General features: G+C 38.3%; 2 protein-coding genes across 2 annotated transcripts in view; both read right to left on the bottom strand.

The window, feature by feature from the left end:
- Positions 1-4294, bottom strand: part of LOC121369830 — a 10912-nt gene extending 6618 nt beyond the window's left edge. The window contains exon 1 of the mRNA XM_041494905.1: positions 4228-4294. Within this exon, the coding sequence (XP_041350839.1) occupies positions 4228-4294 (67 nt within the window). The remainder of the gene's footprint in view (positions 1-4227) is intronic.
- Positions 4295-11984: 7690 nt separating this feature from the next.
- Positions 11985-15327, bottom strand: part of LOC121369829 (protein eva-1 homolog C-like) — a 169328-nt gene continuing 165985 nt past the window's right edge. Inside the window, exons 5-6 of the mRNA XM_041494904.1 lie at positions 14294-14437; positions 11985-11989 (exon numbers count right to left, since the gene is read on the bottom strand). Coding sequence (XP_041350838.1) covers positions 11985-11989; positions 14294-14437 — 149 coding nt within the window. The remainder of the gene's footprint in view (positions 11990-14293; positions 14438-15327) is intronic.

Here is a 15327-nt window from a genome sequence, read left to right as displayed (position 1 = left end):
AACAGAAGCAAAAATGTTCAAGTTTTTTCAATACCCTAACACTTTCTTACTGACTGGAGTGGTCAAGATCTCAAAGTGGTCCATGGGAAGAAGGAAGAAAGGAAATGTTTTATTTAACGACGCACTCAACACATTTTATTTACAGTTATATGACGTCAGACATGGTTAAGGACCACAAAGATATTGAGAGAGGAAACCCGCTGTCGCCACTTCATAGGCTACTCTTTTTCAATTAGCAGCAAGGGATCTTTTATATGCACCATCCCACAGACAGGATAGTACATACCACGGCCTTTGTTACACCAGTTGTGGAGCACTTGCTGGAACAAAAAGTTGCCCAATGGTCCCACCAACGGGGATCGATCCTAGATTGATCGCGCATCAGGCAAACACTGTACCACTGAGCTACATCCCTCTCTGTGGTCCATGAGAGATACACATCTACAAGCTGCTCACATGAGAACGGGCAAATTCGGCTTATCTGGCACTTGCCAGTGATAACATAATTCTATTCTGGATAACTTAACTTTATTCTGGATAACATAACTGGTTTCTCCATGGTGATTTACTCCAGTCATCTCTTGCAGCAGAACATGTTAGAAAATGAAACAGTCACCCCCCCCCCCCCCCCCCCCCCCCCCCCCACCCTGTTGGTAAGTGCGTTAATTACTAGGGTTTGTTTTTATGCCTATATCCAATTAATAATCAAACACATTGTCTCTGGCTGAGTTGTCTTGTGTACATATTTAAAAACAAAAAAGAGCTTATGTGTAGGATATAGGGTATATTCTTTTATTTTCAATTTTCATTTCATTTATTTTCATGCTCTTATGTATGCTTATTAAGGTTAGAGCACACATGACTAAACATACACCTCAGCAACATGCCTCTTCTGTAATACAGATCAGTTAGCATTGTTGCTTTTTCATTCTGAGTTCATGTAAATACATCTATGAAAAAACTCAAACCTTGCTGTTAAATCAGTAACAGATATTATGGCAGCAGGTTTCTTCTCTCATTCTGTAGATCATTTGCAATAAGTCAGACATCTAACAGTGGCTATATAAACTTTTTTTCTTTTTTTTTTCTTTTTTTAGCTTTCATTAGAAATCAAAACAGGAAGAAAGCACTGCAAGCTATTAACTGATTCTCATCAATTATTAACAAAAACTTTATTTGATTTTAGATTTCCTTTTTTAAGTTACTGAACTGAATTCCCGAGGAATGTGTAGGGTTTTTTTGTTCAGCATAATATGCAAGTTAGTTTTTACCAGCACCAGATGATAACTGGGAAAAGTCACAGGAAAAAAAAGTCACAGAAAAAAAGTCACAATTTAATATAGGCAAAAAAAATCACAGGAAAAATGTCACAATTTTTATATAACAAAATGTATGGGTTTGCAGAGTATTTAATGTGGCTAAATTAAAAGAAAGTGCAATCATAGTATGCAGGGGTGGGGGGACTTGTTAAACTTATTAATAAGGGTGGGTTTGTAGAGTTGCTTCTTGTACCTGGGTCAATTAGGCTAGATTAAAGAAAAAGGCTTCATATTGTGTAGGGGTGGTGACTTGTTACACTTAGTGATTAGGGTCAATTAGGTGCTACAAGAGCTGTGTGCGAGACTTTGGCAGAATTTCTCCGTGGCATTGGGTGGAACATATGCTTAAACCACCAACATAGGAAACAAAGAACATTGAAAAAAAAACTCGAACAAAATCTGTCTTTCGTTGCCTAATATATTTTTTAATTAAAAGTTGTTACTGTTTTTCCTGTGACTTTTTTCCTGTTTTTTTATCTATGACATTTTTACTCATGACTTTTTTTCCCCTAGATTTACCAAACACACTGGATTTAACAAAGTTGATAATGTAAGCAAGAAATTTTAAGGTGCAATTAAATAGTAAAAAACATTTCATATCTGAAAATATTTTACAGTCTAATAACCAAGGTCAGTGCTTTTAAAGTGATGAACCCTAGTTCTTAAACACTACAGCTTATTTTTCACTATTACATATGTTTTCAATCATTGAAATCACATATTACTTAAATTTGTATTGTTTAGACTATCCATTTCCATACATCCAAAGTGTTTTTGGTTATCGTGGAATGCATTTTAAAAATTGTTTTTAAAATTCATCCACCTCTGAGCAGTAACTGCTATGGAGACAAGCTGTAGGCTATTTTTAAAGGGACATTCCTGAGTTTGCTGCAAATTTTAACATGTTATTGACTAACAGAGACTTTTTAACGATTGTAATTACATATCAAATATATTTTTCTGCATAAAATATTAGTGACTATATATTAAACGTGTTTCTGATCATTCTAATATTTGTATTAGGTTAAATTTCATTTTATTTCTAAAATATTGTTTTCGTACGTACAAAATTATTGAATGACACAATCCAGTTTGGGCTTCTTACAAATATTAAGACGACTAGAAACACATTGAATATACAGACAGTGAAATTCTAAACAAGAAAATATAATTAATATGTAAGTTTAATCGTAGAAATATTTTATTAGTCGGAAACATTTTACAATACAGCAAACTCGGGAATGTCCCTTTAAAGAGTATTTCTCCATTTCAACATGACAGATGTGTTACAGGTTTGTATATCAACCAAACCTATTGTCCATTTTCACGTGTTAATTCCAGGGTCTGTGACTTTTAAACTCTGTTGGGTTAGGTAAGTACTTAAATAAGCAGTACCGTAAATTTATAAATTTAATAAATGCCAAAACATTTAATATTATACCAAACTTATTGTCCATTTTCACGGGTTAATACAAGGTCTGCAATGTTAAACTCTGTTGGGTTAGGCAAGTACTTAAATGTTATATTGTAAATTGTTAAATTTAATAAATGCCAAAATATTAATAAAATTCCATATTTTTTATCTAAAGGCCAAGAATCATGTTATGATCGTCTCCAAAATGCCAACCGACCCTGTCCATCTGGATAAAACAAATTAACTGTCAAGATTTAAGTAACACAGACTTTAACAATGTTACACAATTAATGGGTTAGGAATATCCCTGTGAAGTCTTAAAAAATCTTAAGTCGCATTAACCTGTGGGCCATCTTATTTGCTTCTCAATCTCATTGCTCTGTGAGAAGATGTACCAGCACTGTATCAGTTTACAACAGACAAGCTTCTCCAGTAACAGGCTTATGTAGAATTCGCAAATCTATTTACCTAACAATGTAATCTCCAGATACATCTGTAATGGAAACCACACATACCTATAACAGTGTTTACAAACTGTGTTTTCAGTCTACTCATTGTAGACTGACTTGCCTGTGCCTTGCAATATGTTTGCTCTATTATGTAATGTATTTGTATGGATCCAGTTTGAAAATTTGGTGCTTACTTTGCAGGATTGAACCACCTCAGCAGATCCATTCAACTGATTAGGTTTTTTCTCTCGTTCCAACCAGTCCACCACAACTGGTCAAAGGCCGTGGTATGTGCTTTCCTGTCTGTGGGAATGTCCATATAAAAGATCCCTTGCTACATTAGGAAAAATGTAGCGGGTTTCCTCTGATGACCAGTCAGAATTATCAAATGTTTGACATCCAATAACCAATGATTAATTAATCAATGTGCTCTAGTGGTGTTGTTAAAACAAAACAAACTTTTTTGCACATTTTATACCCCTAAAAAAAGAAGAAGTTTGTTTTGTTTAACAACACCACTAGAGCATATTGCTTTATTAATAATCGGTAATTGGATTTAAAACAGTTGTTAATTTTAACATATAGTCTTAAGAGTGGAAACCTGCAACATTTTTCCATATAGTAGCAAGGGATCTTTGATATGCACCATCCCATAGACAGGATATAGCAAACACCATGGCCTTTGATACACCAGTTGTGGTGCACTAGCTGATACGAGAACAAGGAAGAAGGAAATGTTTTATTTAACAATGCACTCAACTCATTTTATTTACAGTTATATGGTGTCTGACATATAGTTAAGGACCACACAGATATTGGGCTACTCTTTTCGATTAGCAGCAAGGGATCTTTTATATGCACCATCCCATAGACAGGATTGCACATAGCCTTTGATGTACCTGTCATGGTGCACTGGCTGGAGTGAGTAATAGCACAATGGGCCCACTGACGGGGGATCGATCCCAAACCGACCGCGCATCAAGCGAGCGCTGTACCACTGGGCTATGCCTCGTCCCGATACGAGAACTAGCTCCAACCCCTAAACCTGAGAGGTAGGAGTGCACATCTGAGGCGTGTTTAGCTGTAGGATCAATCCGTCTTGATACACCCATTGTTGTTTTAAAAATTAAAGCTTGATTTAATATGCCTGCATCAACAAGGTTCAATTAATCCCATTTTTACACCTTGATTATGTCTGTTGCTCCAACCCCCCCCCCCCCCACCTCTTCCTCCACATGGCATAATTTAACAGTTAAAACAGTTCTGACTCCAACAAAATAAAATAAAGAAAAAAACCAACTCTTTTCAGTGGAACTATATTATTAGACTACATTTCATTTCATTTCAACTTATTTTCATGCTTATATCCAATTAAGGTTCAGCTATCTGGGCTGTCTGTCCAGGACAGTGGGTTAGTTTTTAGTTGGTTAGTGGTTAGTGAGAGGGAAGAGGATGTAGTGGCCTTAAGAACTTGCTCTGGGTTGGAGCCGGTACCAAGCTGCGAACCCTGTACCTACCAGCCTGTAGTGTGATGGCTTAACCACTGCACCACTGAGGCCGGTCAGTGGACTACAAGCCGCCAATTGACTGAAATGGCGCTCTGATCCTTTACCATTTTTTCCAAGTAAATGACATTCTTTTAATAGAACAAAAGTAACCAGTTGTAAGCTTGGCCAGACAATTGCACAGTGAACCACTAAGTGGTCTGGGCACTGCTCATCATCAATGAGAACTGCAAGAAGACTGGGTTAATAAGTTCACACTCTTGCCAGCAATCAATATCAATTAGGATGGTTGCTGGAACCATCTGCTTCTGATTAGTTTCCTTACAGACCCAGTGATGCCATGGTGGTTAAGTCATTTCGTTTAAAGATGGTGGGTGTCATTTAGTGAATCCAACCCAGAGTAACTGACTCCCGTGGTTATGTCATTTGGTTTAAGGATGATGATGGGTAGTGGACTTATGCCAGTAGTGAATCCAACCCAGAGTAACCAAGTGCAGTGGTTACATCATTTGGTTTAAGGATGAACTTCTGGTTCTTATGCCAGTAGTGAATCCACCGGACTCGGCGGCGCAGTGGTTAAGCCATCGGACTAAAGGCTGGTAGGTACAGGGTTCGCAGTCCGGTACCGGCTCCAACCCAGAGCGTGTTCTTAAAGGTAGACTAAACTCCAACAAGAGCCTTATGTGTTGGAAAGATGCATACCCGGACCACCAACACATACTGACACTTTAACAAATGAAAAATGCGTAATTTTAGAATTAATAAAAAAACGCGATTATTCCTGCTAACTGGGGGCAGCCATTTTGTTTAGTTTTTGTGACCTCCGGTGATATAGCTTGGGGCAAAGTGATGTCAGCTCAGGTCCAACTTCTCTATTATGCACAGTGTAAACAAATGCTCTAATTTACGACAAGGTGCTTCGCTTTCATCAACCTGACTTGTAAAACAACATAAATGACTTGATAATATAATAAACTATTTAACTAAATATATTTCAATTTGCATCAATATAACGAAATGGAGTTATAGTATTTTTTTCTTTAAAAAAATCCAAAGATAAAATGCATATTATTAGGCCTATTGGTAGGATACGTTTGAGCAAAAATTACCACTCATGATACCCAAGTGATAATTTTCTTTTCTCTGGGACTACATAATTGGTCAGTTTTGTGATTTTAGATTGGAAAGTCTACTTAATGAAGGGTTTTACAAAATTACTTACAGTAATAAAGCTGGTAAAGTCCATTATGATTTGAGGTTATCACACAATACTCTGTGATCTTAATAAAAGAGGCACTTCTGTTTAGTGTGTCTAGACACAGTGTCTTGGAACCGTCTAAATATACACCTGCCAATCAAGAACCACAGGTACAGGCCATGGAAAGAAAAGACCAATTAAGCAAGAAAACACTCCGACTATTATTTTAGTACATGGGTTAATTTATATACAAAATATAATAGTTATTTCAGCAATGGTGGTTTATTTTGTATTGAAAAATAAACCAGATATACACGTTGCTGTGTTACTGGGATAGATATTATTACAGAACATTGCAATGCATCAGCAAACATAAGGTATGTTTTTTTCTTCAGTTCGAAGACTAATTCCTGACGTGACAGTTAAGTAATATGTAACCACCAGCTCGCCAGAGGGCGTATTCACTGGGATGGTACAAAATGGCTGCGCCAGTTATATATAATAGCCGTCACATTTAACCGTTTTATTAATTAACTATACGATTATACTTGTTGATATTAAGCAATAGTGTGCATTATGTATCGTTGAATACGCAAACCAGGCCAAATGCCTTGCTTTAGCATTCTTTTACGGGCTCAATGGGTAGGTGTAAGGCCACTACACCCTCTTCTCTCTCAACAACTACTAACCACTAACCAACTAACAACTAACCCACTGTCCTGGACAGACAGTCCAGATAGCTGAGGTGTGTGCCAGGACAGCGTATAGACTGAGTTCACATTTTGGTACTGGGTCTTATTCAGAGTGACCTTTAATGGCTCAAAGTGGAGGTGCCAGTCGATTACCTTTTTAACCACCAACATCTAACCATTAACCATTAGCTGAGGTGCCTGTGTCCATGACGGGGGTGGGATGTAACCCCGTAGTAAAGCACTCGCTCGATGCGCGATCGGTCAGGGATCGATCCCCGCCAGTGGGCCCATTGGGCTATTTCTTGTTCTAGCCAGTGCACCACTGGTAAATCAAAGGTCGTGGTATGTACTACCCTGTCTGTGGGATAGTGCACATAAAAGAACCCTTGCTGCTAATAGCAAAGAGTAGCCCATGATGTGGCGACAGCGGGTTTCCTCTCTCAATATCTGTATGGTCCTTAGCCGTATGTCCGACGTCATATAACCGTAAATTAAATGTGTTGAGTGCGTCGTTAAATAAAACATTTCTTTCTTTTTTCTTTCTCATTATGCGATTAGTAGCACCGACTTGTCGCATGCGATTTGTCGGCATTGCAGAAATCGGATCGTATAAGACTAATGTTCCGATTTGTTTGATGCCATATAAGCGTAAATAAAATGTGTTGAGTCTTCCTCTTTGGGTGACATACCTGTATTTGATTATATTTATTAAAGTAGGGCTAGTGAATTTATAATCGTGGATAGTAAATTTTGTAAATCACTGATCCCATGGCTAGTGGATTTGTATAAAATTATAGAAGCCCTGCATGTACTAACGTTTGATGAAAATAAAAGAGCTTGAATGGTAGACCGTAAACAGGTTACTGCAACACTTGGTCTAGATTTTAAAATGAAATATGCTGCTGTCACACAGGCTATTCATACCAAACAGTAACAAAGAATCCTTTTAAACATTTTCATATCACTATCTCATATCTACTCATATCTACTAACTTTTGTTTCACAGCTAACAGTCAGTCATTCATTTGTGCATTGTATGTACATATGATATTTATGTCTTGTTTTGTTTTACATGTACATATGATATTTATGTCATGTTTTGTTTTACATGTACATATGATATTTATGTCATGTGTTGTTTTATATGCACATACGATATTTATTTATCTTCAAGGACAATCATTGTAACGGGTATTATCATGAACATTAAAGGAGCAGACCTAGTTTTAACCCGTTAAAAACAGACACTAAGTTTAGTTAATTAATTTACAAACCTGTAACATTCACTCGGATAAAGTTATAATAGAGTGAAATAAGAGTTTATGACGTTAAAACAGGAAATATTCTTGAAAATAGACTAGAACTCGAATCAATAAACCACTACTTTTCAAACGCACGTGCATTTTTGAAAATATAAAAAATGCTATTTTTGGTACTACAAACACCAGGATGACCAAAAAAACTTCAGTTTTACGGAAATGGATAATCTAAAGAATAAAATATAAGTAATGTTTCATTTCAGTGATAATAAATGGCTTTAATATTGAAAAATATGCTGTAGTGTTTAAAAACTAGGGTCTGTCGCTTTAACTATCGATATAATTGCTCATATCTTAGTCTGTACTGAATGCCTACTTATGTGAAAATACAGTTAAGTCTTTCAAATACAAAGATGGATCTTAGGCTTTTTCTCCAGCTGTCTTTCAATGAAGGTGGACGTGTCTACCTGTGCTCTCGAGCTGCCCCCCCCCCACCTGGGGGGACTGATTCGGGTCACGTATACCGGGTCACGGGCGACCGTGACTTTGGTGTACGGTGACCCGCCTCCACAGAAGAGGAAAGGGGGGACTGGAAGAGGAAGAAGAAGGAAGAAACCAGTGCTAGGGATGACCTAGGGGGGGACAAAGCTGGCGGCTCAACCGCCAGTGGCGCTCCCTTCTGTGACACCGCCCCCACCGAGTCCTCCGGAGAGGAAGCAACCGCTTGCGGACCCTGCACCCCCGGAACGGCCGTACACCACCCAGGACATCCAGATGTTCAAACGGACGAGTGTGCCACCACCGACTTCCACCTCCACCCCAAAGACGACGACTCCGGTGCAGCGGTCAATTACGACCGCTCCCGTCGAGTCGCCACATGGACTTGTTGTTCCGGCGACGAAAAGGAAGGCGACATCACCGACCACCCAGCCAGCCAAGACAAAGCCGCCGCCGGAATCCGCTCCCCCTGCTGATGACGAATGGACCATTGCCATCAGTGGACTTCGCCGTCACCTCCATCAGTACATGCAGGGGGACACGCTCGAACCACATCTACTTCGGGGAGGATTTCTTAACGCCAACTGGAAACCATTGGATGACGGCAGCAGTTATGAGCTCCACTCTAAGATCTTCGGTGGAACCAAGGGAATAGTCGTCACGCACCGAAGGGACCAGACCTACAGGCAGTGCATCCTGTTTTGGAAACTCGACAACAGATCGATCCACAGGATGCTCAAAGCGACTATTCCCTGGTGGTCAAACATCTCCAGCAAATCAAGGAACAGCTGCCGTCACTCCGAGACACTCCAAGCTCCCCGAAGTAGAACAACCTTACCTAGGACAGGTATCCTCCTTTTTGGGCTTAGTTGGACTTTAAACGTTTTCGATCGAGCTTCAAAATTCTTATGTTTATTTTTTTATAAATAGTCCAACGCAATTTACTTTGGCGCCCGTTCAATTGCTCAAATCACCTTAAAACCTTTTCGGCCGAGCAGTCAAACTTATTTTTGGATTTAAATTCTTAGTCCGGACATGATGATAGGTGCAGTTATTCTCCGTAGACATAGGTTTTTCTAGTTAGACCCGAAGGAATCGAAATTCAGCCAGTCAGAACACAGCCCATTTTCGGTGTCTACTAGTCGGTCCGCGCAGTCGCTGGACACAACTAAATACTTATTCAAAATTCTGCCCACCTCAAACTCAATCCCCCCCCCTTGTCCTGGACTTAGTCACTGGCAAAGGCCAGAGATTAAGCCCAGGACAGGCGTGTGTGAAACCTTCGTGGTATATACCCACGTTAAATTTTTTACCTGACCTGACCTGGATCTTAGGGGGATGTCACTGACATGGTGGATATAGTCCTACCATCCTCGAGATGATAAATCTTCTTTTTTTTCAAAGCTAATTTTTATTAATGCACTAACATTTTTTACTTTGTAATTAAACATTTCATATATCTTACATAAAAACACAATGCTTTACTTTAGATTACCAGAATAAAATAGCTTTTCTTTGACCCAGGGGGAAATCTCAAAGGTTCAGTAGATTCCTTTTCAGAATTCTCCCTCGTCAGAAATCCTAGATCTTCCCTTGAAATATATGGAGAATGTCTGGGGTGGGTTTTTTTAATCAATGCCATTTCTCATTGTTTCTTGCATTTTTATGTCAGAAGTATAGAAAGCAACCGAATATCTTTTCACCAAAACACTATCATAGCTGATAATTCATAATATCTCTAGATTAAATAGCTATCAACATCCTGAAATGAATATCTGAATGCGCAGAAATGTTTAAAAAGTGACATTACTGCATTACGCAGGTGTGAGATCATGTCAACCGTGACACGAGAAGTGAAAATATTTAGTTGATATATTAAAGAGACAGACCCTAGTTTCAACCCGTGAAAATTAACACTAAGTTAAGTTAATCTACAAACCTGTAATACATTTGGATAAAGTTACAACTGAGTGAAACATTAGTCTGTGACTTTGAAATGGTGAAATAACCTCTAAAAATAGACTACAACTAGACTCCATAACTGTTAGTTCTGAGACGCGTGTGCGTTTTTAAAAATATGAGAAATGCATTTTGTGATATTAAAAATACCAGGATGACCAAAAACACTTCTAATATATGGAAATGGATAATCTAAACAATAAAATCTAAATAATGTCTGATTTCGGCTCTAATAGTAAAAAATATGCCTTAGTGGTTAAAACCTAGGGTCTGTCTCTTTAACAAAAACACTTCACTTCACTTCACTACATACTCGGTGAACAGCAGCTTAAAGGGGTCCTTGATACAAAAGAAAGCAAAGAAAAAACAAATGGGACTCCTTTGATGGACTCCATCTTGCTGACAAGCACAGCAACACAATTGAAACTATACGGTGGACCAGACACATAAATCATCCTAAACGTGGGCTTCACTTGCCACCAGGATATTGCCACATCCTCCGACTTAAAGAGCCCTGGAGAGAATCCACTCATTTAATTGGACAGAAAAAGTATCTCCAAGCAGAGAGAAATGAAAAAGAAGATAGCAGAATGATTGCTCGAAGTATCAAAACACTGGTCTCCCTGTAATTTCTCCACTTAGGACCACCTGCTGTGCCTACTGCCTAGATTTAAATATTGGTATCGAATGTGTATTTTAGTCTCTTGAAGCGATTTCTATCCCCGTTTCAAAAATGGTCGGAGGTCATGACTTCTCAAATGAATGAATGAATGAATGAATGTTTAACGACACCCAGCACGAAAAATACATTGGCTACTGGGTGTCAAACTATGGTATGACTTCTCAAAAGACATATCTCACATTGTGGGAGAAGGAAAATCGCATGGCATCTCTGCCACCACTATGTAATAAATAACATTACTTTTCAGACAATAATTTCAGTATATATGGTAAGGCTTTCAGAATTTTTGGTATGGCTTTCTGTACTTTTGCAGAGTTTTATCGCCTATGTTTTTTGACTCGGATAATTATCAGCATCATTCCACACCATTCTCCAAAGCCTGTGTCAATTTTTATTTTCAATTTTGGCCTAAAAAATTCCCTATTAGAAAGTAAATATTCTGTTTGTTTAATATTATATACAGATATATTTTGACACTTGACAAACACATCTTTGCTCACCCATAACATTTCATAATGCAAAATAGATATATTAATTTGAATAAATACAAATACACTGTACATGTATAGCAGGGTCTCCATGACTACTCGAGTACTTGGGTAGAGTCTAGCAAGTGAGACAGTGTAGGGCATTAACTTCAGCAGTAACTAATCAGTAATACAATTTACACAATAATTATATGATCATGCGCTAGTTTCTCTTTTCAATCTGGCTGTCTGTCCATCACAATACTGAACGTATCGACCGGTTTCTAAATGCAATACAATGGCATGATTTGGCATCCATGTTCAGCGCTGGAATTAAGATGCATAATGCTAGTTTACTTTATTCTTTAGTCTTATTATCATCTAGTGTAAGTGTCGGGTACTCGGGTCTGGGTCAAGTTTGACCCTCGAATACTCAAGACCAATATTTTGGACTCGTGGAAGCCCTAATGTATGGTATTACTCTTTTAAAATCCAACTTAGCTTAATTAAAAAAACATTTAAAATAAAACTGAACATTCCCATTATTCTGGAAAAAAACAACGCTAAAATTCCCAAAGTCAAAGCTACAGGCATCAAGTCAAATTTTAGAAATAAACCCCTTGTTTTGGTTAGGAATTTCTGTACTACTTATGTTACTTATATGATGCATGTTCCATTTTGGTCAGCTTATACATCTGTTGTGGCCAGATGTGTGGACTCTTATTACAAATGTACAACAATAAAGATGGAAAGTGAAACCATCAACATCCTTCTGCATTTAGTAGCAGGTTTTCAGCTCTAAATTCAAGACGTTTCTTATCAAAACACCTGTCCACCTCTACAGTATAATTTACCAGTGTCATGGGTTTCACTTGTTGGATAAAAACATGATAAAAACATGATTAAAACTCTTGTATCTTCTCATTGCTTTCAACAGCTCTGCTGGATTCCCGGAGTCTAGATAAACACTAACTGTTTACTTGGGGGGGGGGGGGGGGGGGGAGGGAGAGGAGATATTGTTCCATTTAATATCACATGTTGTAGATTAATAAGATACCTGCAGCCATCAAGGTAGTATTTTAAAACTGATGTATTATTCATTTGCAACTAGTGGTTATAACTGATAAATCAAAGGCAATGGAATGTGTTGTTCCGTCTATGGGAAACTGTATATAAAAATATAAAAGACACTGATGAACATGAGTGGAAAACTGAGCCCATATTATAGGCACTTGTATGTGTTGGTCTGTCTGTGGGAAGTGTATATAAAAAGACTGCCTTGCTAATGTAGTAGACTTGAGATGGGAAAGTGTTTAAAATCCAATGAGCGCTAAAGCTATATTCTGCTCCCAGCATGGGTGAAAGTACATTGATTTATTAATCATCGGTTATTGGATGTCAAACATTTTGTAATTCTGACAGGCAGTCTTTGGAGAAAACTCCCTACATTCATCCATTAGTAGCAAGGGATCTTTTATACGGTATGCACATTCCCACAAACAGGACAACACTCACCATGGTTTTTGATCTGCCAATCATGGGGCACTAGTTTGAATGAATGAATGAATGAATGAATGTTTAACGACACCCCAGGACAAATCAAATGACATCGGCTATTGGGTATCAAACAGAGGTAATTACATGAATATGATTGGGGAAAAGCTAATTAAAAAATATGTCCATTGAAAGAAAGAAAGAAGTATTTTATTTAACGACACACTCAATACATTTTATTTACGGTTATATGGCATCAGACATATGGTTAAGGACCACACAGATTTTGAGAGGAAACACGCTGTCACCACTTCATGGGCTACTCTTTCTGATTAACAGCAAGGGATCTTTTATTTGTGCTTCCCACAGGCAAGATAACACAAACAATGGCCTTTGTTGAACCAGTTATGGATCACTGGTCAGTGCAAGTGGTTTACACCTACCCAATGAGCCTTACGGAGCACTCACTCAGGGTTTGGAGTCGGTATCTGGATTAAAAATCCCATGCCTCGACTGGAATCCGAACCCAGTACCTACCAGCCTGTAGACCGATGGCCTAACCACGGCGCCACTGTCCATTGAAAGGGTTCAATCCTATGACCAAGGCACCTAAGACAAACACTCTACTGACTGAGGTAGATTCAGCCCCAGAATTGGTAAGAGAGGAAGTATCAAGCGAACTTATCTTGCCTCTTCATCCAGATGCCATATGTGTACCATGGCATGTGCTGTCCTCTCTGTGGGATGGTGCATATAAAAGATCCCTAGCAACTAATGGTAAAAACTCCTCTCCCCTCCCCCCATGACAGGCGTCCGCTACAACAGCTTGTTCTGAATGTGCACGTAAAACCCTATGACATGACATGACATAATGGTAAAATGTGGCTGGTTTCCTCTCTAAGACTATATGTCAGAATTACCAACGGTTGGACATCCAATAGATGATGCAGGGCTTGAACTTAAGAATTTGTCTCCCACAGCAATTTTTTAAATAACTGCCATGGCTGAAACGACCACCCGATGGCAATTTTGAGTCTGCCTTTGGCAATATATTTTTTATTTTTTTGCAGCAAATAAAGATGATTGAAAAGTTATTTTGTTGTATATAGACATTCAGACAAGTAAGTGTTAAATATTGGCAGTTAATGTACACCAGGTGTAAACATTTTGCCATTGTTGGGGAGTTTTACCAATGGCACAAAAGTGCTGTCGGTGATGCTCTCTACCTATGGCAATGTATATCTCAATGATGGCAATTGCCGTCAGTGCCGTCGTTAAGTTCGAGCCCTGTGATGATTAATAAATCAATGTGCTCTAGTGGCGTAATTAACAAAAAACCCCATAAACTTTGACTTACCACATGTGTAGGTAACGTTGAGGTATTTATTGACTTCACTGGGACAAGGATTTCCAAACACGTACTCTTCGGCTTCAAGGACACACTGCTTGCGGCCATGGCAACGGCGTCTCACTACATCTAGTGTATCTCTTGCTCTGCAATCTAGAAAACAAAACAACTATCCATCTTTACTTTGATAAACAACAATAACAAGCATTCTAAGAGCACTTCTAAAGTAATACACATCCTCTACTAGGCCCCAACACATTTTTTGTAACTCCTGAATTCAAGAGCCATAACTCTGTCAAAAATGGGTAAATAGCCATGCAACTTTTGACATGCATGGCTAACAGTGTATGATAAAGCTATGCACAAAAGTTTAGCTCAATATTTCAAGGGATTGTGGGAAAAACATTAAAAAAACTATATGTGGAACCATATGATATGAAAGTAAGAGAAACAGAGGCTCAAGAGTCATTTTGTGGAATGGAAAGCAATCTCCACTATTTTAATCTGGAAGCAAAAACTAAGAAGCAGTTCTATATACAGAATACTTGGACTTTTATAAACTTTACTCTCATTCTCTTTTTACTACAATATCTCATTTAATATTGTCCCTTCTAATGTCAGATTTGTTGACACCAATTTCTAAATGTAAATAGTTGTACAGTGAAACCTGTCTAAACCGGACCCTGAATAAAGCGGAATCTTGTCAAAACGGGCCAAATTTCATGGTCCCGAATTTACTAAATTCTCAAACATGATCCTCTAAACACCGGATCCTGTCTAAATTGAATAAATATTAGGTCCCTGGTGTGATCCAGCTTAGACTGTAGGTTCTACTGTACAATGTTTTAAAATATCTAGTAAAAGTTGCTCATGAAACTGCTTATCAGACAGCATAGTGTGTATTTAGAATGGCGTCTGCCTCTTTTTCCCCGACAATTTTGTACCATATGTTTCAAAGGGTGAGACCATCAATAGGTTGTGTGCCATCTTCAATTTACTCTACATAAATAGTTTTCTCAGTGGGTCGTCTGTAGTCTATAATT

This window comes from Gigantopelta aegis, chromosome 4 (genome assembly GCF_016097555.1).
Source record: "Gigantopelta aegis isolate Gae_Host chromosome 4, Gae_host_genome, whole genome shotgun sequence".
Lineage (NCBI taxonomy): Eukaryota > Metazoa > Mollusca > Gastropoda > Neomphalida > Peltospiridae > Gigantopelta > Gigantopelta aegis.
Note: the sequence above shows the minus strand (reverse complement) of the source record. Positions and strands in the feature narration are given on the sequence as shown.